The sequence below is a fragment of the Abramis brama genome, assembly GCF_963993115.1.
Source record: "Abramis brama genome assembly, chromosome: 13".
NCBI lineage: Eukaryota > Metazoa > Chordata > Actinopteri > Cypriniformes > Leuciscidae > Abramis > Abramis brama.
The window spans coordinates 22,376,551-22,398,215 of record NC_139975.1 but is presented as its reverse complement, the minus strand read 5'-3'; the positions used below and the strand labels follow the sequence as shown (position 1 = coordinate 22,398,215).

Sequence of the window (21,665 nt, the reverse complement as noted above, 5' to 3'; positions counted from 1 at the left end):
GGATGGCCGCCACCTCACTGCCTGAGCCCTCGGCAAAGATGGCTGCCGCCTCACCGCCTGAGTCCTCAGCCAGGATGACCGTCGCCACGTCAGAGCCTGTTCCTGTCCCTAGACCTGTTCCTGCCTCAAGAACTTTTCATGTTCCTAGACCTGTTCCTGCCCCAAGAACTGTTCCTGTTCCCTGATCTGAGTCATTCCCAGACCTCAAGCCTGTATCTTTTCCTGAGCCTGTATCTGTTCCCGAGCCTAAGTCTGTTCCAGAACCTGAGCCTGAGCCTGTTTCTGAACTCCCACCCAGCCTCCCTCTCCCACCACCTCCCATCATAATCTCCTCATCTACACTTCCGCTGCTTCCTGTCAGCCCCTCAGCTTACCCTTATTCCACCTTCTGTGATGTGGGGTCGCCGTGGTTCTGCCAGTCTCCAGCTCCATCATGGTCGGTGGATCTCCGGTCTCCGCCTCCTGCCTTCATGACCAGGACTCCACCTCGGCCCGTCGGTCCATTAGCTCTACCTTGGCTCCCACCTCCCTCATCTCCACCATGGTCCATCAGTCCACCAGCTCCACCAGAGCCGTCGGCATTGCCATGTCCCTCGGGATCCTCAGCATCGCCTTGGCTCGTCGGCTCTCTGGCTTCATCCGGGTATCCTCTGCCACCTGCTCCGCCTCCGTCAGTCGGCCCCCTGGAGTCGCATGCCTTGCCTCCACCATGGCTCCTCCCTCCGTCTGCTCCGCCCTGGCCGCCTGCTCCGCCCTCGCTTGCTCCACCCTGGCCTCCTGCACCGTCTGCTCCGCCCTGGTCCCTCCTGCCTTCTGTCTGCCCTTCACCTGCTCTTCGTCCTCCTCCTGAGCCCCCTCCCTACCTCCACAGTTGGTCTATCTACGGCGCGAGGACGCGCCTATCGGGAGGGGGGAGTACTGTCACGTGTCAGTGTATGTTTGGACTTTCGGTTTGTGTTTTGATTTGTTCCTGTTTTCCTTTGCTCTTTTCCAGCCACTCCTTCGTTTCCATGGTTACTGTCATTTAGTTCGGTTGTATCACCTGTTTAGTCATCATCGTCATCTGTATCACCTGTGTTCTGTTTATCAGTGTAATCTGCGTTTGTATTTAAGTTCCGTCTGTTCTGTCAGTCTTTGTCCGATCTCCGTTACATTTTAGTGAGTGTTGCAACCTGTTCTGCTGTCTTGTGATTTATTACATTAAACCTTCGTTTGTGGAAATATATCTTCGTCTCCGTCTGCCTTCCTGTAACCACCCATGACACCCGGGACGTCATTCACTATTAAAGTTAGACATCAACCTTCCTATTATTCATCAATCAATTCATTATAAACAATATAACAAGGAAAAATAATACAATTATAAAAGATATTTTATATTATATTATAATGCCTGTTATTATAATGCCTGTTTTCCCTTTTTATATTTAAAAATGTAATCTTTGATGACTGAATAAGTGCAATTCATCTTTATTCCACAAGGTCATTTTTTACTCATAGTTACCGCAGGCAATAAAACAAAAGAATAGGAAGTATCATCAGCAAAACTTGAAATGGCTCAGTGATTTACTGCAGAGCAAGTACTGAATGCAATCAAATATTAGTGTCACTGTCACTTGATGGTGGATCTGTAGAAGAAGCTGTCAGCGATCAAAATATTGATTTTGAAGATGTTGAAAATTATAGTTTTGAGAATAACTGAGCCAGATGCTGAATGTGGGAAATGAGTTTTGATGAGGACAGTGATGATGGTATAAAACATCTGCTCAAACTGAACCCTTACAAGCTTCAAAAGATAACAAATTCTGCTTTCTTTTATTCTTCTGTAACTGTTCCTCTAATATCAGGAGAGTTTTGTATTATCGCGACAGGTGGAGATCCATTCGTGTTAGATATAAATCCAGATCGCTAAAGACCTGGAATATGTAATAATGATTGGTGAAACATTCATGCATTTAAGGGTCAAAATACTATTTGAAATACTGTCACTTTTGATTAATTTAATGCATCCCTGTTAAATAAATGTATTTATTTCCAAAATAAATAAATAAATAAATAAATCTTTCTGACCCCAAACTTTTGAACACTAGTGTATCTGAAAATATTAGATATTTTAAAGATATTCAAAAGTATTATTTCAGAATTGTGTTTTACTATATCTCCTCCCATCATTTAGAAACAATTAATTCGGCCATCTTCTTTTAAAATATCTATTTTGATGTAATCTAATATTTGAATCTAATATTATAAACAACATAAGTCCATCTTGATATAGATATATAGATTTTTGCCTTAAAAACTGACTGTAGTTTATTGTAGGGTCTCTCTTTGATTTGCATTTGCAAATCAAAGCTGCTCGCATTAGCATCTCAAATACAAGCTATAGTGTTGATTTGAGGAAAGGTTTGTATGCTTTAGGCTAAATTCACCATTATGATACATCCATGAGAAAGCACCTCTTGCTCCTAGCAAGAAATAAAACACTAATGGACTCATTTCCACCTTCATAAAGTCCAGGGGAAAGCACAAAGAGAGGATGCTCAAGGTGTATGGGAAGAAAACAGGATGAGTCAAGCAGCCTGTGGCAGAATACAGTTAGTTGGATTGAATCCTCCTCTGTCAGCACACTGAAGAAGGGCCAAGAGGTCCTTTGACTTTTGACATTCCTGGCACTCGCTGGTTCCTCTCCACGGACAAGTGAATACAAAACAAAGGTTGAACTGTCGTAAAACTGACTGTAGGAGGATTCAGAGGGAGGGTCTTGAGAAGTGGGGCTTTAGTTCTAACAGACAAAGAATATAAAGTGGGTTTACAAATTGAGAACAATGTTCAGGAATTTACAGTGTGATCAATACTAGCCCATTGTGGCCACTGAAAGAAGCGACCGAAAGTGTGTAGCCAAAGTGCTTTAACTGGAATTTGGACACATTAAATCTACCTGTTGATAAGAGATTGACTCAATTATAACTCTAAAACATTATGCACTATAAAAGCAGATCAATTTCAAGGAGAATTCCAGATTCTTAAATGCTTTTAGGAATATATGGCTAGCAAAGGACGCTTTGTGACACCTGTCTCCCCAATCAGACTTAAAATAATCCTCTATTTTCCCAACAAACCATTAGCTTCCCTAATGATCCTGTGCTGCTGTTCTCAATGACTCTTTTAGGTCCATCAGAGCTCAAGGTGTGAAGGTTTCTGTTTAGGTGCTAAAGGGAAGGATTGCACTGATCTAAAGGTGAGTTTTGCAGAGGGCAGGACCATCCAATTTTCAGCACTCATCTGTTAATCTCTGTTTAGGATAAGGCCCCAAACAGAATTAGTCACAGATCTCCAGGGTTCAGGAGAGCAACCTACAACCCAAAACAAGCAATGAGGGCTGGCTGAGGTTTCTGCTACCCCTAAAGCTCAGGCTTATCGGACAAGACTCATAAGACTAGTGTGAATCAGAATCATTCAAAGTAATTAAATGTCACAAATAAAAAAATCTTTTATGAAATTAAACATTTTATCAAACTTTGATAATTGTCTTAATATTTTTAACAACTGAGAAGATAGTATTCAAACTACATTTTATAAAATTCACCTGTTAAGTGTAGATATTACAGAAGTGTATGAGAGTCAAACTGGACTGCAGGGACTCATCTCAATATCACAGTTCATCTCAAAATCATGAAAAAGATCAGTCAAGAATAGAATATTATTGGAAATATTCAAATCGGTAATATCAGAATGCATAGTTTATGCATAAAAAAGTCAGCACGTGTTTATCAATGGGATTGGCGTATTTCACTCAGTTCCCTGATCATACCGATTCAAGCTAATTTATACTCATGTGCATGCGTTATGTATTATGCACGTCTCTGACAGACAGTTAATATAGACCCGATATAGTCTGACTATGAGTAACCCACTTCTGGCTAAAATAACCTTGAATTTAGTTACATGTCGTTTTTGCCTAAATAACTTGCAAGATGTAAGCAAAGTTAACAGTGATTACAATGTGTTTGGTTTTATTTCTTTGACATGTTATCTAATTGATGACTAGTCTATTCTTGACGTCTATTAAATTTCCACTGACAACCCAAATTTTGCCTGGTTTTAGCCTAGATGTCAGTGATGGCAATTAGATGTCTTTTGAACGCAAAATTGCTTGCTGGGTTGAAGCCGCTCAGGCCGCCATTTTCTATACCCTTACACTAACCTATAGTTTTTAATGAAAGCAAAGATGTCTGAAATGTAAATATAATTCATGGAAATACTGAATAATAACCCCATTAATTACAACAATTATTACATAAATATATTTAATATATATATTTATTTTTACTTCAAAATAAAAGCTATAACTTATATACTCCACAAATCTAAAATATGATGTGTCCACAAATCCCTCATTAACAAATAGACACAAAAAACTTTGATGTTCAACATAATACAATGTCATAGATACATTTTTTTCCCAGAGACACAAAATTAGATCAATTAACCTCAAAACTGTGTCGGCTGACTAATTCTCACAAATCTTGATATTCAGATGAAACGACAAAATTAAAAGTAGTGTAGCCATTCATCAAAAGTACTGAGATGAGATTTTTTGTCATCTATGGTCAGGAGAAAGAACGAAATTACCTACCATATAACCCATATTTATTTCTACTATTTCTTTTCATATATTTCTAAAATTTATTTTATAATCAATGCATGTTCCAATGATAAAACTTGGCTCTTGGTTCACTCTGACGTTCACTACATCTTCATGAGTCCATATTAGTTTATGTATAAATTATGCATCTGGTCCACATTTGCACTGGTCATACTTTTCCTGATTTAAATATCTCCATCTTGACATTTAATTGATAATCATTTTTTTTAATTAAATATCAAATTTCAAATGATCTAATTTTTCCATCATGCTTTATGAAATGTTCATGATCTTTTCAGCCTTGGTTCCCTAGACTGTCTCTATAATCTTCTTCCCCTGTTTTCCACCTTCTGTTTGTCATTAACTGGCAGTTATAGTTTAATTGGTCCTTACGTATGACTCTCTGGGGTCTCTGGTTAAGTTTTCACTGAAGAGCCTCGTCCATCTTCTGCCCATTCTTTGTCCTTCTGCTGAATTTGGGCTCTTTTCTCCTCTCAGTGATTCTTCTTTATCCTTACAGGCAAGAGAGATGCTGCACGCTGCTCTCCAAAACATCACAGCATGTTTATAGATAATTATATCAGATTAAATCTGAACCATAACTAAAATAAAGGGGTGTTTATAGTCAAAGCAACAAACATATTAATGATAAACATGGAATGAATGCAAAAAAAAACAACAACCAACCAATAAATCTGTGCAATTCAATTCTCCTTTCTTCAATTCTCTTGTAAACTGAAAATGCCAGAAACATGAAAACTTCTCAATAAAGAACAAAGTCTGAAAGATGAAAGAGAATCATAAAAAAAAAAAAATCATTGCAACCCGGCTAACAGGGAACTTTCTCAGAACTTTTGCTAAGGTACTGGCAAGGTTCTCAGAAGGTTAGGCGCAAACATTCTTTATTAATAGAATGTTTGTCTGGTCTTTAATAATGTTTTTAAATTTTAGCACAAAAACATCATAATATGGAACGCCGCACATGACATGCGGACATATATATATATATATATATATATATATATATATATATATATATATCCTGGCCACGAATTAAGAATTTGTTCTCTCGTTAATGTGGCAACGATTTACTACTTCGTTCACTCATTTTAGCTAAATTTTGACCATGAATTAAGTAATCGTTCCCACTATTATTAATTCATTCCCTCCTGTCAATAAATTTTGGCCATGTTGAACTAATTCCTTCCCTCATTTCAATTTAACTAAAACATATAAAACATCTGTATATTTATACATCATTCGTGAAAGGTTTTCTTTTTTTCTGAAAAGTTTTATTTGGATGGTTGTTTTTTTTTTTTTATGTTTCAGGTTAAAAGTAACGTTCCCATAATGTTTGGAAATGATTAAATGGAATGTTCCATTAACTTTCACATAATAAATAAAATAAAATAAAATAAAATAAAATAAAATAAAATAAAATAAAATAAAATAAAATAAAATAAAATAAAATAAAATAAAATAAAATAAAATAAAATAAAATAAAATAAAATAAAATAAAATCAATCAATCAATCAATCAATAAAACAAACACTGGGCGTTTTGAACATTCAGAGAATGTTCAGAAGTAACGTTTTTATAACTTAATGTCAATGTTTTCAAAATGTTATAATTTGTTCAAAAAACATATATTTGTTAGCTGGGAATGCATTATCAATATAATTTCTCAGCTTCTGTTATTATTCAATGCTTCTTGTTTTTACTACTCAAAAACATGTTTAAATGCAATAGAATGACAGATTTCTTTTTTCTTTTTTTTTTACTGTTTTACACTCCATATGTGATGGAATCTGTGTGTCTGGGACAGTTTTGATTTTTTCATTACGTTCCCAATACCTACATTCTTTCAATCACTTTTCACTGAAGTGATGCAAGTGATATTTTTGACAGAAGTGAGGTCAAGTATATGTACCTCCCAAGGCATAATGTCTACCTCTGAAGGGGTGCGATATGTAGCTGTGTGCAAATGGCTGTACAAACATGAAGGCTGTTTTGATGTTTTTGTGCTCGTTGACATGGGAGGCCATCTCCTTGGGAGGTGAGGGGTCTCCTGCCCTTGTGTGACCTGTGACCCGAGTGAGCCCTTCTGCACTGATACAGGCTTTCAGCCCTAAGGGAAGGGGGAGAGAGGGGAATAGCTCTCATCTGTAAGGCTCAGTTGCAGGCTTTTCTTTTATCCTTGATATATTCTTTTAGTTTAGATAATGGGAAATATTCGTACAAAGAATAAATATAAACCATCAATCAGTTTAACCAACAAGGAAATTTAAATCCATGACAACCCATTTTAGACTATATCTTCTGTTTATGGTTTCTGCATTGCATGTTGAAATTCTGAATTCCTGAACTTGCTAATAATATGCACATGTGTAGTTGTGGACTACATTTAATATGTTGAATAGCCACTGTAAAAAAGTTGCTGCCTTAAATCTTGAAGTATATGCAACTTGGATGTTTAAGTCATTTCAACTTAAATTAGGCTACATTAAACTGACTTTAAAAAATTGAGTTGAATCTTGTATAACATAAAAAGTTGCTGAACTTATTCTGATTGAAAGCAATGTAAAATCATGTTGTCATAACTTATTGATCATATAATTTTTTACAGTGCATGTTAAACAATATAATAAAGAGCAGATTGCAGGTACATTTCAGGGCAGTTTGAAGCTTATTGCTTATGCCTCTCTGATTGAGAACAAAGAGATAGTCATAATGTCAATGAAGACATTTTTGTGTGTGTGTGAGTGTGTGTGGGGTGGGGGTGTGGGGTGCTGTACTTTGAAGTCCATTGCAGATTTTTACTTTGTGAATGTACTTTGTGTTTTACTTTGTGAACGACTCATCATGAGTGTTTGATGTGCAGTGAAGGTCTGTAAAATGAACTTCTTGAGAGGGTGATAAACATCATGCCTGTGCCCCCTTTTCTCGTTTCAGCTGGCATGCGCCCTTCCCTAAGGCTTTCAGCACGCGCTATTATACTTTTCTATCCCCGACACGTGCAGATACAAGAGCCTTGACTGGACCTCATGCGGAACTCCCAAATAGAGGATTTAACCTGAACCCCTTCAGAAATCAACTGATCCACATGCACAACGTGCACAGAATAAAAACGTTCATGAAGCCATATGCATTCGCCAAAAAAGTTAGTGTAGACTACATAAGGTCCATTTAAAATCAAACAATATTCGATTGTTTATATTTAAATTATTTGTATAATTAAATCTTTTTTTTTTCTTTTTCATTTGTGGCAAAATGTGTAATGGATTATAGAATGTTCATACATCTTTTGAATAGGCTATCTGAACGCGCAGATTAGCCTGTAAATGAATTTGCGTTTTATTAATTTATTTATTGAAAAATAATGTAAAAATGCTAGATACAAGCCTGTTAATTTGTTTTTATTTTGTATCTTATATAGTACTGTAAAAACGATACTGTAAAGATAATAAACTGTATAGGCTAGGCTACTATGCAAAATGATTTTAGAAGAATAGTAATTTAGGCTACATTATAGTTTTACGGTAAAAAGTTGAGACATGTTTTTTATTACCTTACAATAGGGGCATTTATTTCGATTTTGGCTACAAGTTTGGTGAATTGCATCCACCTGTCTTATTAATTCATTTATAGTAACAAAAATAACTCAGATAACTTGGTATATTTACATTAGAATATGATTTCATGTAATAGGCTACAGATATTGTAAAATAGGCATACACAGTGACCAAAATGCCACCTCGTGTGCATTTTTAACAATAAAGATTTGCATTTTTTTTAATTCAAGCTTTTATCTTTGAGATCCTAATGACTAAAACTCAAGTGGACGTTTCGATACAATCGAGTGCAATCGTGTATAAAATGTGCATTGGTTGACAGATTAGATGACGCGTAGACGATCTCGATCTATATCCATGCACCTGCTGCATAACCGTTATTTTATGCGCTGTGACCCAGTGTGACGCTTCAATGGCTGCACTCATTACAATGATGCCTATTATGTTGCCAGACATTGCTATGAGTTGTTTATGGTCTATATTAGCGTCACATTATGAAGCAAACAAACAAGCACAGATATTTTGTAGAAAACGTTATATTTATTCGTACAAAAACATGTTTGCACCAGATTAAAATTTTGAGGTAAATACATAATAGAATAAATCTCTTTATATACAATAAAAATACAATAGCATACGAAAGCAACAGGTTGAATAAATAAAACAAAAAGAAAGTGATGGGAAAGCAGTCGAGAGAGCTATAGTTAACTGTACGGATCAGTCAGACAGAGGAGGTTTCTTCAGGTCAAAATACATAATGCATAAGGCCAGATCTTTGTCTTGTCCTTTCAGCCTATTGTCACAGCGTTGAAACTGAATTTTCACGCTCGTTTTTCTGCTTTATCGCTCTACAAATTGTAATATTGACTTTTCACCTTGGACTGCAAAGGCCAATCTGTCTTGGTTTAAATTATAATTTTCTCTAACAGGGGTTAAGGTCATGCTCCAAGGAATGCAAAAAAAGTGCAAATATATCGGGAAAAGCATCAATATCAGTAACAAAACGTACAAAAAATACAAAAATACAAAAATAAAAAACATTCTCATTTGTGAACTGTCATTAAGGCAAACAGTGAATACCTAATGTTGTCTCTGTGCTCTTGGTTCTAATAGAAAAGTAACAGCAACATCCTTTGATATTACACTACATCTGCAGACTCTATACAGACATGAGAATGCTTAGGTCACATTAATAGATGCTTGGTACGAATTTGGTGTAGCTGTAAACTACATCGGTTTGCAAATATCCATAATCGTCCATGGCTGCGGGGCTGCTCGGGTCTGAATTGCAGTAAGATGGGGATGAAGACGAAGAGGATGCGCTGGATGGCCAGGAGCAAGAGTCCCGGCCGGGGCTGGGTGCATCTCCCATGCAGCTTAGTCCGGGGAGCAGCAACGGAGGGTCTCTTGACTTGCTCTGCCGCTGGTCAGCGATTCGGATGGTCTCCGAAAGTGCCCAGATGTAGTTGTGAGCGAAGCGCAGAGTCTCGATTTTGGTCAGCTTCGTGTCGTCGGGAAAGGCAGGCAGCACGCTTCTCAACGAATCCAAGGCGTCGTTGAGGTTGTGCATTCTGTTCCTCTCGCGGTCGTTGGCCTTCATCCGGCGGTTCTTCTTCACCACGTGCACGGTGCCGTCGTTCCTCGCGCGCCCCCTGCGCCGCTTTTTCTGCTGCAGCTCGGTTGGAGACGCAGGTGGCTTGCCGCAGGAGGACGCGGGGGACGCGGGGTGGAGGCTGCTGCCCGAGTCTTCATCATCGGTGTGCGTAAAGGAGTAGTCACAGCTTGAGGTGTCCATGTCGGAGTAGACAGTTTCCATTGTTGATAACCTGGAGATGTAGAAAAAAAAGAGTTAGGAATGCACCAAAAACAGTCGTGGAAAGTCATTCCAAATTCTCTGAGTGCAGCATCTAGGGTGTTTTATGCTGCAAATACGCACCTTATGTGGGCTGAGAGATGAAACTGGGTGTTTGAGGTCTTGCAGAGTCCTGCAGATAGTTTGTGTTGAAGTTAAAGGCACGCGTCTGTCTTGCTCTTACCCCTCAATCAGCTCGTGTGAGCTTGTGAGCTTGGCACACGACTGGCCTCACCTACCTTATATACCCTGGTGAGACAATGGACGTACCCCCCTCGCTTTGCCATTTTTGTGAAGGATGAATGAATGGTTTGCATCAGGTCTGCCCCGTGCCGCACGACCATCTCATTAGCATAATTTATGCCCGTTGTTTGTTCGCCCTCTGAAGCGTGCCTGTAATCACCGCTGGCCAATCAGAGAGCCGGAGAGCTGCCAAGCCACGCGAGCAGAGCTGTTGCTATCTGTCCAGCATGAACCAAGCCCACTTTAACTTAAATCTCTGGAGGAAATTGAAAAGAAGAGACAACACGAAGTGGCCCGAGGCTAGAAGACAAGTTTTGTATTTTGTACGCATAGCTCTTTAAAATTTTATTTCACACAATTGTTTTGATTTGATGCCAAAAAATGTGATTATTTTATTTTTTTAACGTTTCAGCTCATTTTCATTCTACACATTACCTATAATACAAGGTGAAACGAGCTAGTATTAGTAGTTACCTATATTTTAATACTTCTATATGCAAACCATTTTGTATATTGCAAAAAAAGTACTTTTTTTATGTAGCTTATATTTTACTGAATGTTACGACGTGATGACTAAAGTTCATCAGAATTTGCCTCTTGCCAGCTGTGATAGACAAACAAAGCATAAGTGTAACACACGTGGCAATACAAAAATGTTAACTAAACAATAACATAGGCTACAACATAAAAGGGCCTACTGCAATGTGCATAACTGCACTGTAAAAAAAGATATGATCAAATGGTTATGACAACATATTTAACTTTTTTATAAGTTATAGCTACAAGATTCAACCAATTTTAAAAGTCAGTTTAATGTAATTTAAGTTGAAATTAAACATCCATGTTGATTGTAATTTTAGGCAGCAACTTTTTTTACAGTGTAAAAAATTCAAATGTGTTGGTAAGCGGAAATAATTCTGGAAATGAATGATACCATATTCGTTCGTTTTACTAAAAAAATAATATATTATAACATTTTACCGTAATGTCTTTTATTGCTTTAATTAATAATTTTAAATAAATAAAAAAATATTTTTTTATTATATAATTTTTTTTTCTTTTTCTTTTCTTTACCATATAGGCATATGTGGTAAATCTTTTTTTTTTTTTTTTACTTTTATTTTATTTTACTGTATTTTACATTAAAATAACGTTTTAGTGTAGCCTATGGACTTTATTCCACCCTGCCTGCTGCACGAATCTTGAGTTATAACTCTCGAGGTGAAAGATGCAGTTCAATCAAACTCCTCCGCTGTGCCCAGAGCCTTAAGTTTTATTTAAAGACATCTTTATGAGACAGCCGTACAATTGTTCATTAATTATTCAATTTATTCAATTGCAAGCAACTCGCCCCTCTTTGAAAAAAAAAAAAAAAAAAAAAAAAAATGAACGGGCACTATTTAGAAATAGTTTGGGGAGAGACCTGCGGCGCCTTTCTCCGTGCGGTATTATGGCGATAGGGGCACAGTCATTTATAAATAATTACACAATGTTTAGAGTCTTCAGGCATGTATGATATATCAAAGCGATTATAAGGTGAATTGTTCCATTGTGCGCCTCTCCTCTCTCTTCTTTTCAGCTCTATACGGCTTGTCCCCCGTCCAAATTCTGCGCCTCTGAGCTTTTGTCACTCATTTTTCTCGGCCTGCGACACTCCAATAGCATTATTCTTATTCAAATAGTCCCAGCGTGAACAAAAACACCCCGCTTCTGAGGCACGTTTGTGCTTTCGCTGGCATGAAGTGAAGCACAAGTGGAGATGGATCATTTTAGATACATAAACTAATATGGACTCATGAAGATGTAGTGAACTTCTGAGTGACCTGAGACTCTGTTTTTTTTTTCCATTGGAACATGCAAATAGTAGTAGGCTGTAGCCTACATATATAGATAGTATAATAATATGCTATATATAGCCTTGTTTTGTCAAATCGATTAATCGCGATTAATCGCATCTAATATAAAAGTTTGTGTTTATATGTGCGTGTGTGTGTGGGTGTGTATATAGGCCTATATATACATACACAACAAAAAGAAACAAAATAGGGCCTATGCAATGTATAGCCTATACAATTCAAATGTGCTGGTAAGAGGAAGGAATTCTGGAAATAAATAAATGATAGCTATATTCGTTCGTTTTACTAAAAATAAAATAATCTTAACATTTTGCAATAATGTTTAAAGTACTGCTTTAATGCATAATTTAAATAACATTAGCTTTTTATAATGTTATTTAAAAAGGTAGGTATGCCTAGGTAAATTACAATCTTTTACTGATATTTGACATTAAAATAACGTTTTAAAGTTTGTGTTTATGTAATATATGTGCGTTTATTTGTACATACACACTGAGCCTAAATTATATAAACACAAACTTTTATGTTAGATGCGATTAATCGTGATTAATCGATAATATAGCATATATATATATATATATATATATAAACATATAAACAAATAGCATAAACAGACATGTTCTTTCTTTTCTTTTTACGCTTTTCCTCCGAATGCATGCGTTTTAAAGCCCCTCTGGTCACTCTGTGGAGGTCCAGACTGGGGTGATGGGGGAGATCGATTTTACTATTACAACACCAACCTGTCAGTAATAACTTCAAAGAGAGAAAACAGCTTGAATGACTATTTTGCTTCCAGTCAGAGCATTAGTGATCTGGTCTGGACCTTGTACTTATTGCTCTTATAAAGTCATAAAAAAGTTATTGTTTTACAATGTTACTTAACATTACTTATTTCCACCAAAGTGATGGATGTGTCAGGCCCCCCTAGAATGGGGCGGTGTGGAGGAAGAAGGGGTTTTGCCCACAGCTGAGAGATGTTGCCAAGGAGATTTTGACAGGATTAGGCACAAGTGCACGAGACCTGATTGCATTTCAATAGCAGAAACACGTGAGAAAATGAAACAACTGAATTACTTAAAGAGGGTCTGATCCGAACCCCAAAACAATCATGCACACTGCACATTTTAAAAAGAAAGCGATGCAACGCGCGTGGTTGAGGGTCTGCTGCGAGTAAACTTAAATATGCGGCCTGAATGGAACTGATATTCCAATGCACAATGGCTTAATGCAACATTAAGAAGGGTAAAAGAAAGAGAGCAGTATTAAAACGCGAAAGATTTGCATGACAGGTGTGTGAAGCACATCAAGAAGTGAAAGGTGCATTGGTCTTGTTCGACCTGTCTTGGATTGACATGTGACGCGTGAGGCACAGAACTCGCTTTAGTCCCCGCTAGAATAGTCTTTTAATTTATTTTATATCTATTTATGCAATTGGAATTAAAATTCAATTTTGCATTTGGCCCAGCATTAATCCCCGGGTATTAACGCGATTACTGCTCGCAAAAGATCTTTGAGTCAGAAAGTCTGATAGAAGTTTTCACATGGTAATCCCCGGAATAATCCTTTCCCCTGGCGCTGCGGCAGGATCGGGGCCAGAGGACCTTTTCTTCCTTCCTTAGGATTCAAGCAGGGCAGAATAGGGCCATTACTTTTGAATGATAATTAATTCCTTACTCCAGTGCTTCAATTGTACGGGGATACCACACCCCAAATAAGAAAATCAAGCCCCTCATGCCTCGTGCAAGAAGAGACTGGAAATAAATTCTAGGGTTGCACAATGGTTAAAGACATGCAGCATGCTTTGTCACTCCCTGTAATATTCTTGAAGTTTTAATAAAGCCCAAAAATCTAAACTTAATCCAACTCAATATTTTAATTAACTGCTCTACTTTAAAAAAACCAAAACATATAATATTTAGTAAAATATAATTTATTTAGCTAATGTTGGAAAATATTGCACATCTAATTTCTTTCTTTCTTTCTTTTTTTCTTTCTTTCTTTCTTTCTTTCTTTTTTTCTTTCTTTCTTTCTTTCTTTCTTTCTTTCTTTCTTTCTTTCTTTCTTTCTTTCTTTCTTTCTTTCTTTCTTTCTTTCTTTCTATACTGAATTTTGTGCTAACAGCCCAGTTATTGGAAATATTTACCACATTTTTTTTCCAGAACATTAAATGCGTGGTGTTTTGTTATATTTACACACATATTTTTTTTAATTCATTTTTAAAAATGCATACAACATTTATCTTTTATAAAACCATAACAATAATAACATAATTCTTCTTCTTATTATTATTATTTAGACATTTTACAGATATTGCATGTGTCCTGCATGTGTCTGAAACGCATAACTGAAAGCTGCATTTCATAAACATTACAAAAATGGTTCCGAACTTATTTGCCAGATATACCTGGAATATATATATTTTTGTGCATATTTACAAGATTTCAAAACAGGTGCTATTATCAAAATGCAATGGAATCTCATTACAAGCTATGTGAATGTAAATTTTCGGCTCTCTTTGTGAGTCAGACACATAATGTACCAGTTCGTGAACCTAGTACTATCAATCAGACGTCCATTCTAAATACAAACCCTACGGTGGGGCATTCACTTGTCTTCGTGTGTTTGTGCAAGTGCATAATTTACCTCTAGTTTACCCAGCATCAGTGCTAACAATGAGAGCTGTGTCTCTAAAGACTTTATATTTGAAAGTAACCAGGGCAACTCTTTGGTAAAATGAGAAGAAGCTTTGCACAAGCCACATCACCGTAAAAGGGAGGAAGTCCACAGCGATTCCCTGACTAATGATAAGTTCATACACCTGACCTCGCCGTCAGACTGTTCCATGCATTCGACTTTTCACTTAGTAGTCCTGCTCAACTGCAAGTCAACGCATCCATTTGTTAAAGAAAAACGTGCCATGGCTGTCCATTTCTATTTCTAGATGTGCACCCCCCCCCAGTGATGGCATCACTTGTAGGTGTTCAAATCAGCCATATGGTTTTGAGTGCAATAACTTGAATCTCCAGCCAACAAAGGAGTAATTGAGAAGGGAAAGAAGTCTGAGCTTGACTCGACAAAGCTGCAAAAACTCCTTCTTTCACTCTAATGAAGCTGTTGTCTGGAGATTCTGTGTGGGGTTGGGAGGGTGGTGGTGGACGTGATTTGTCATACAATCTGAATCTTTAGGAGGGCCGGAGAAAGACCTCCTCTCCATATGTCTGCTTATTTTGCATCTGAAAGCTACCTTTGGCGAGAGCAGGGGGAGAGGGGGAAGGAAAGGAGTGAGCTGAAGCTCAGGAACAGGGGTTTTCTTTCCATCAGCTCCGAGAGCACTCGGATCAACACTGGAGAAGGGCTTTGCTTTCAAAAAAACAAAAGCGACACAAGAGAAATATATTTGAACACAGCGTGTTGGTCGAAACACATGTTGCTCAATGAAAGGGGAATAAACGACAAGTGCAGGTTTGCTTACATGTGTTCAAATTGTTTAAAAAATCTATAACACTTCCTACGGATAAATCAGTCACAGAAATGAGAATTAAGAAATAAATAAAACAAATGTATTTTTGAAGTTATGCATTATGTATTTGTTTTACTTTCAAACAGAGTTTACTGTGTTGCAGAAAGTGATTGTGAGTTTGTTATTTTTCAGCAATACATTGAAATAAACGCAAAAATATATTTTCCTATGCAGACCTGTCTATGATTAGTTCCACATGCTCGGCCAAAATGCCTTTATATCTGTAAAATATCGTCAAATACTGTCTTAATATATCTGTCTTATATATCTGTCAAATACTGCCTTAAAGGGATAGTTCACCCAAAAATGCTGTCATTACTTACTCACCCTTGAGTTGTTCTAAACCTGCATTAAGTTCTTTCTTCTGCTGAACATAAAAGAAGATGTTTTAAAGAATGTTGGTAACCAGACAGTTCCTGGTCCCCATTAACTTCTGTATAGAAAACCCCAGCAAAAAACTATGGAAGTCAATGGGGACCAAAAACCGTTTGGTTACCAACATTCTTCAAAATATCTTCTTTTATGTTGAGCAGAAGAAAGAACTTCATGCAGGTTGAGAACAACTCGAGGTTGATCCTTTTAAGGCATTTTGAATTGGATTTGCACTCTCATTAAGTCAAAGACAGCACCAATTTGAAACAAGAAATTGCTGTATAACTTGATAAAAAGCAAAATTCCACCGAAATAGAAAGGGTTTGATTTAAATGAAGGCACTGCATCCACAACATGAAGGCCATGAACTTGTGACTGTGAGGACATCTGCAAGCATTCTCTCTCTCTCTCTCTTTTATAATATCAAGGTTAATGCGATGAGTGCCAGCTCTCTGCAAGAATGTGGTGCGGACAAAATGAAGAAGTCCCCAAGGACCGTCTTCGATTTGGACTATGCATGATGCAAACCCCATCCACCATGCTCAGATATTTGTGGACATCTGCCCATGCTCATCAGCATGCATGGCTTTAGTCCGCGGGTATCTGACCTGCCTCAGCAACAATAGTGAGACAGTCTGATCTATAGCACTCCACTGCATTTGCTTTTATTTGCTTGTGAAAGAGAAGCTTTTAAAACTTGCTATTAAGGCTACAGAAAAGCAACAAACTGGAAGTATACTTTCAGGATTTCCACATATCTATCTATCTATCCATTGATTTTAGTTTTGTTCCTTGGCAAACCTACACCAGCAAAGCCACACGTAGGCATATTTTTATTTAATGAGCTTAATTTAAAAACCTTTGGATTCAACAGCACTGAAACTGCACTCATGCTTGCTCTGATAGAAAGCGCTTTGCAGTTTTTCTCAATCGCTTTGGCACATCTTTCGAAACAGTCTTAACATTCTCTAAAGTGTAAGTGCAAATAGTTAAAAACAACCAATATAAAGAGGGACTGATATTTTTATTTACACAGCACATTTATTTTTGTAGAAATGTGTTATGTAAGCTGAAAATTCACAGTTGCTTGTGCATTTTTACACACTCTTATGTCTTCCCCTAACACCACATATTCTTACATATCTACATATTCTTCCATGACAAGCACCTGTGAATTTTCAGCTTATATTTGTACAAAAATAAACTGATGTTGCTGTTTAGGGGTGTGAAGTTCCTCCATGTTCCTGCAGTGATCCTGCTGGACAAACTCCATATAACCTCCTGTATGCTTCCAAACCTGATTGGTTGATTGGTAAGATCGTGATTCCTAATTCATTACAATGGCAGGCCAGCTGCCAATTTAGCAGATATTACAAACATTCCATGTTATGGAATAAACATGCATATCTGACAGATTTTGATTTGAATGTATATTTTTTCATGTGAAGGCTCACACGATGAAAGAATGTTTAGAATTTGTGAAGAGTTTGACAATTTCACTGAGAATCAACTCATCAGTTTTGATCAACAAGCCATGTGCATTCAGTTATTGTGCAAATTAGATTGCTACTCTTTTGCACACATGTGCCAAAACACATGCAATTTGCTTAAATCAATAAGAAATTCAAATCTGATGTGATCAAGAATTTAACCGTTCAAACGTATTGTTTTGAGAAAAAAATATCATTCGACAGTTGAGCCAAAGCGATTGAGAAACACTGTAAATGTCCTATCAATTTGCCACACGTTGCATAAGTTTGGAATTATAGTGACCTCTTGTGTTCATGATTTGTCTTGCATTCTGTGTGTCAGAGAACGAGATTCTCGAGACAAAGTAGCCCTTTTAAAATTGATTGAGTACAAATCTTGATTTTGTGGAAACAACAAAATGACTGATTGCTGATTAAATTTAGATAGGCTACCATTATGTTAAAATACTATTAGAATGGATATCACTTTGTTCAATGCTATCTGGACAGCAAATATTTTCATACAGTTTTGAAAAATATGTTTTGCAATAGGGCTACAAAAGGAGTAGCCTACTGATGCCTTTAAAAAAAAAAAAAGTAAAATAGTGAAAATATGCTGTGAGATCAATTAACTATGTTATAAAAACTAAAAAAGCATAAAATTACCTTAGCATTAACAGAATGTAGTTCAAAACACATAAAACGTCTAACGCACCTAAAAAGGTGTATCCTACAATTAAAAGTAGCTAAACGTTCGCATAATTTGATGAATTGATTTTAAAATATATGTAAACATTATTTTATTTATTAGCCAGTTTTAATTACATAAAAACGTTTCATTCGTGGAATGTAATGTTAATTAAAATGTATGGAATTGTGGAATGAAATATTCAATAAAGTACAACCGGAGGTAACATAATTTGGACCTTTTATACAGCATGACAGAAATGCATTTAAATAAACCTAGGCTATTTTAATGATGTTTATTGCTAGTAAAGTATAAAACAACATAGGCTACATCAGAGTTTTTTATAATGCATTTTTAAAATGCATTGAACTTTTTGATTAAATAGTAAATAAATAGTTATTTGATAAAATAAATAGCTCACAAAATATTTGTTTAACCAGAGCAAAACCTTCTTTTTTTAAATTAATTAATTAATGTATTTATTTATTTTATATAAAAGCCTTCATGTGACTCTTAATTTGAAGTCATGGTCACCCGGAAACGCTTTTGTGGCTCGATTCTTTTTGAGGGTCGGCGCCGTGACACGCAGAGATCAATACTCGCGGCTTTTTAAATTTAAAACTAAGACATTTGTGAGATAAAAAACAGTTAAGAGATGTTTTATCACGTAAGTCCGTAATTGTTTTATTTTTGAGGGTATAACGAACCCCACCATTAAGAATATAATCATGTCGGCTCGTGTTTTGTCTCGGCTAACGTTAACGTTACTTGCACACTCGCTGGGTATTTTTAAATTAATATTGTGTTGATATATTTACTTGCCGCATTTGATTAAAAGTCGAAATCAGTCTATTATGTTTTTGTTAATCCAGTGTGTTATATAAACCGATTCTAGATGTATATTAATTACCTTAATGTAGCTTGTTGTTGTTTTCTTAATAACCGTCACAACAGATCTCTTTGGAGCATGAGATTCTCCTCCATCCAAGATACTTTGGACCTAACCTTTTGAACACAGTCAAGCAGAAACTGTTCACTGAGGTGGAGGGAACATGTACAGGAAAGTAAGTCCAACAGAAGGGTTTGAGATCTGACTTTCTTCAAGTAATGAATATTTTGAAATATGAGTCTCTAATGTCTCTCTTTTGTTTCACAGGTATGGCTTTGTTATTGCAGTAACCACAATCGATAACATTGGAGCAGGTGTAATACAGCCTGGCAGAGGTTTTGTGCTGTATCCTGTCAAATACAAAGCCATCGTATTCCGTCCCTTCAAGGGAGAAGTTGTGGATGCTGTTGTCACTCAGGTTAACAAAGTACGAGACCATTTTTATCGTCTTCTAGTGCTGAACACTCATTCTGGATGTTCATTAGTTCATGTATCCTACTCTAGTGTGACTCAATGTGGGGAGACAGATCTCATTTAAGAGCTCTTGAATAAATAACTTGCATGCACAGTAATCATACTGCATTAATAAAACTCATTGTCCCTGCTTTTGATTTTTTTATAGTCTTCAATACAATATTTTTTTTCTTTTTTTCTCCAGGTCGGACTCTTTACAGAAATTGGCCCCATGTCTTGCTTCATTTCTCGTCATGTAGGTTTTCCATGGAGAGTAAAATAAATATATATATATATATATATATATATATATATATATATATATATATATATATATGTGTATGTATATGATTGTGTTGATATTCAGTGCCTTTCGTAGTTGTCTTATATCTGTGATATTTCTGTGTCCAGTCTATTCCCTCTGAGATGGAGTTTGACCCAAACTCAAATCCTCCATGCTATAAGACAGTCGATGAGGTAAGAGTCAGTAAATCAGCATTAAGAAATGTTTGTTGAAAAGATGTACAAATATAGAACATTTCAGTTTGTTGAAAAGATGTACAAATATAGAACATTTCAGTTTGTTTTCTTTAACAGGACATTGTGATCCAACAAGATGATGAAATTCGTCTGAAGATTGTGGGAACTCGAGTGGATAAGAATGATATTGTAAATCCCTGGCACTTTCTTGAATATGCTGAATAATATTCTATTTGGATACAAATATTTCCTTCTGCTTTTGATCATTCAATTTTTTTTGTTCCTTTTTTATTAGTTTGCCATTGGATCTCTTATGGATGACTACCTGGGTATGTATTTCCTATGATAAACGTATTCTGTCACAGCTCTTTGTTTACTGTCAGAGGCTTGCAGTTAGCTGTGCTATAACTTTTATGTTGATTTTATACTATTCTTGTAATTATTAAAATGTGATATCAAAACTGATTCTCTCAATTTATCATTATTTAATTCTTCTTTATTTCTAAGTTATGTTGTGCTATCCAACCATTGTCTAAAAGTTTCACTTTTATACTTCTAGGTCTTGTGAGCTGATTCTTCTGTCAAGAATATGGGAAATATGAAACTTGATGGTGTGAGGATGCTACGTAGTTTGTATATACTGTAATTATTTCCCCATTTATCTTCTGGTTTTTTTATGGCTTCCTTTGATCCCCATGTTGGTATATCTATAGTTTTCCTATGGCAACAGTTTGTTTTGTGAAACATCAAGTCGAATGGGAACAAAATGTTGCAGTGGCTCTACATGATGGAAAGACTTTCAACTGTTTCATTTATAGCGAGGCAGCAGAGAAAAGAGTGAGTGTGTGTGTGTGTGTGTGTGTGTGTATGTATATATATATATGAAGAGTTCAGATGCAAAAGCCTCTAAGTGCCATCTGAAATTTTCTTCTAGAATGATCATTTTTATAAAGCTTGTATATTTAAGTTAAGTAATTTCACTTAAATGACAATTAATAGGTAATTTGCATTGCCATTTAAGTGAAATTATTGAACTTAAATATACGAGCTTGATAAAAATGATCATTCTAGAAGAAAATTTCAGATGGCACTTAGAGGCTTTTGCATCTGAACTCTTCATATATATATATATATATATATAATTTTTTTTTTTTTTTTTTTTTTTGATCTCTTCGGCTGTTGAAAGATCATGTAAGCAGTTCACAAGCACGTTTTGGACGGAATCATTAATCACATTGCTTTTAGAAGTTATTCAGTCTCATTATTATTATATAAGGTCATTTTTAGAATTATTTTCGTAAATGCCAGTCAGCCTTTTGTTGAATATATTTCTCTTTTGTAATACAGCACTCATAAAAAATTTGAACATGTCTCCATCTTGTCTTTTTTTGTTGTTGTCTATTCTGATATTCTTTTATATTAAGCAAAGATGTCTACTTTACTTAATACATATTACACAGTGCGTTGCTGATTTTTGTTAATTTTTGGATTCCACCCCCCTCTGATAACAATATATCATAGCAACAATTTTGACAGGAAAATATTTACAACTGAAACCTCCTATCATGCCAGTCACACAAAATCTCTCAGTGTTTGACATTTTAATATATTTTTGCCATAAATTCT

At 36.1% G+C, this 21,665-nt stretch overlaps 2 protein-coding genes across 2 annotated transcripts; one reads left to right on the top strand and one right to left on the bottom strand.

The window, feature by feature from the left end:
• Positions 1 to 8,747: 8,747 nt before the first annotated feature.
• neurog1 (neurogenin 1) lies at positions 8,748 to 10,308 on the bottom strand. Its single transcript, XM_084133904.1, has 2 exons — positions 10,154 to 10,308; positions 8,748 to 10,043 (listed from the first exon to the last, which is right to left on the bottom strand). The coding sequence occupies exon 2, from the start codon at positions 10,031 to 10,033 to the stop codon at positions 9,407 to 9,409; it is 627 nt and encodes a 208-aa protein (XP_083990030.1). The 5' UTR covers positions 10,034 to 10,043; positions 10,154 to 10,308; the 3' UTR covers positions 8,748 to 9,406.
• An 8,440-nt stretch (positions 10,309 to 18,748) lies between these two features.
• polr2g (RNA polymerase II subunit G) lies at positions 18,749 to 20,813 on the top strand. Its single transcript, XM_084133760.1, has 8 exons — positions 18,749 to 18,884; positions 19,172 to 19,281; positions 19,374 to 19,533; positions 19,765 to 19,815; positions 19,971 to 20,036; positions 20,157 to 20,228; positions 20,335 to 20,368; positions 20,599 to 20,813. The coding sequence occupies exons 1-8, from the start codon at positions 18,873 to 18,875 to the stop codon at positions 20,610 to 20,612; spliced, it is 519 nt and encodes a 172-aa protein (XP_083989886.1). The 5' UTR covers positions 18,749 to 18,872; the 3' UTR covers positions 20,613 to 20,813.
• Positions 20,814 to 21,665: the final 852 nt, after the last annotated feature.

Excerpts from the sequence above, each read along its gene's own strand:
- neurog1 (XM_084133904.1), bottom strand. The coding sequence starts at position 10,033 with ATGGAAACTGTCTACTCCGACATGGACACCTCAAGCTGTGACTACTCC.
- polr2g (XM_084133760.1), top strand. Across the intron at positions 19,816-19,970 it reads CTTGCTTCATTTCTCGTCAT|TCTATTCCCTCTGAGATGGA; the intron begins GTAGGTTTTCCA and ends TTCTGTGTCCAG. Across the intron at positions 20,229-20,334 it reads GAGTGGATAAGAATGATATT|TTTGCCATTGGATCTCTTAT; the intron begins GTAAATCCCTGG and ends CTTTTTTATTAG.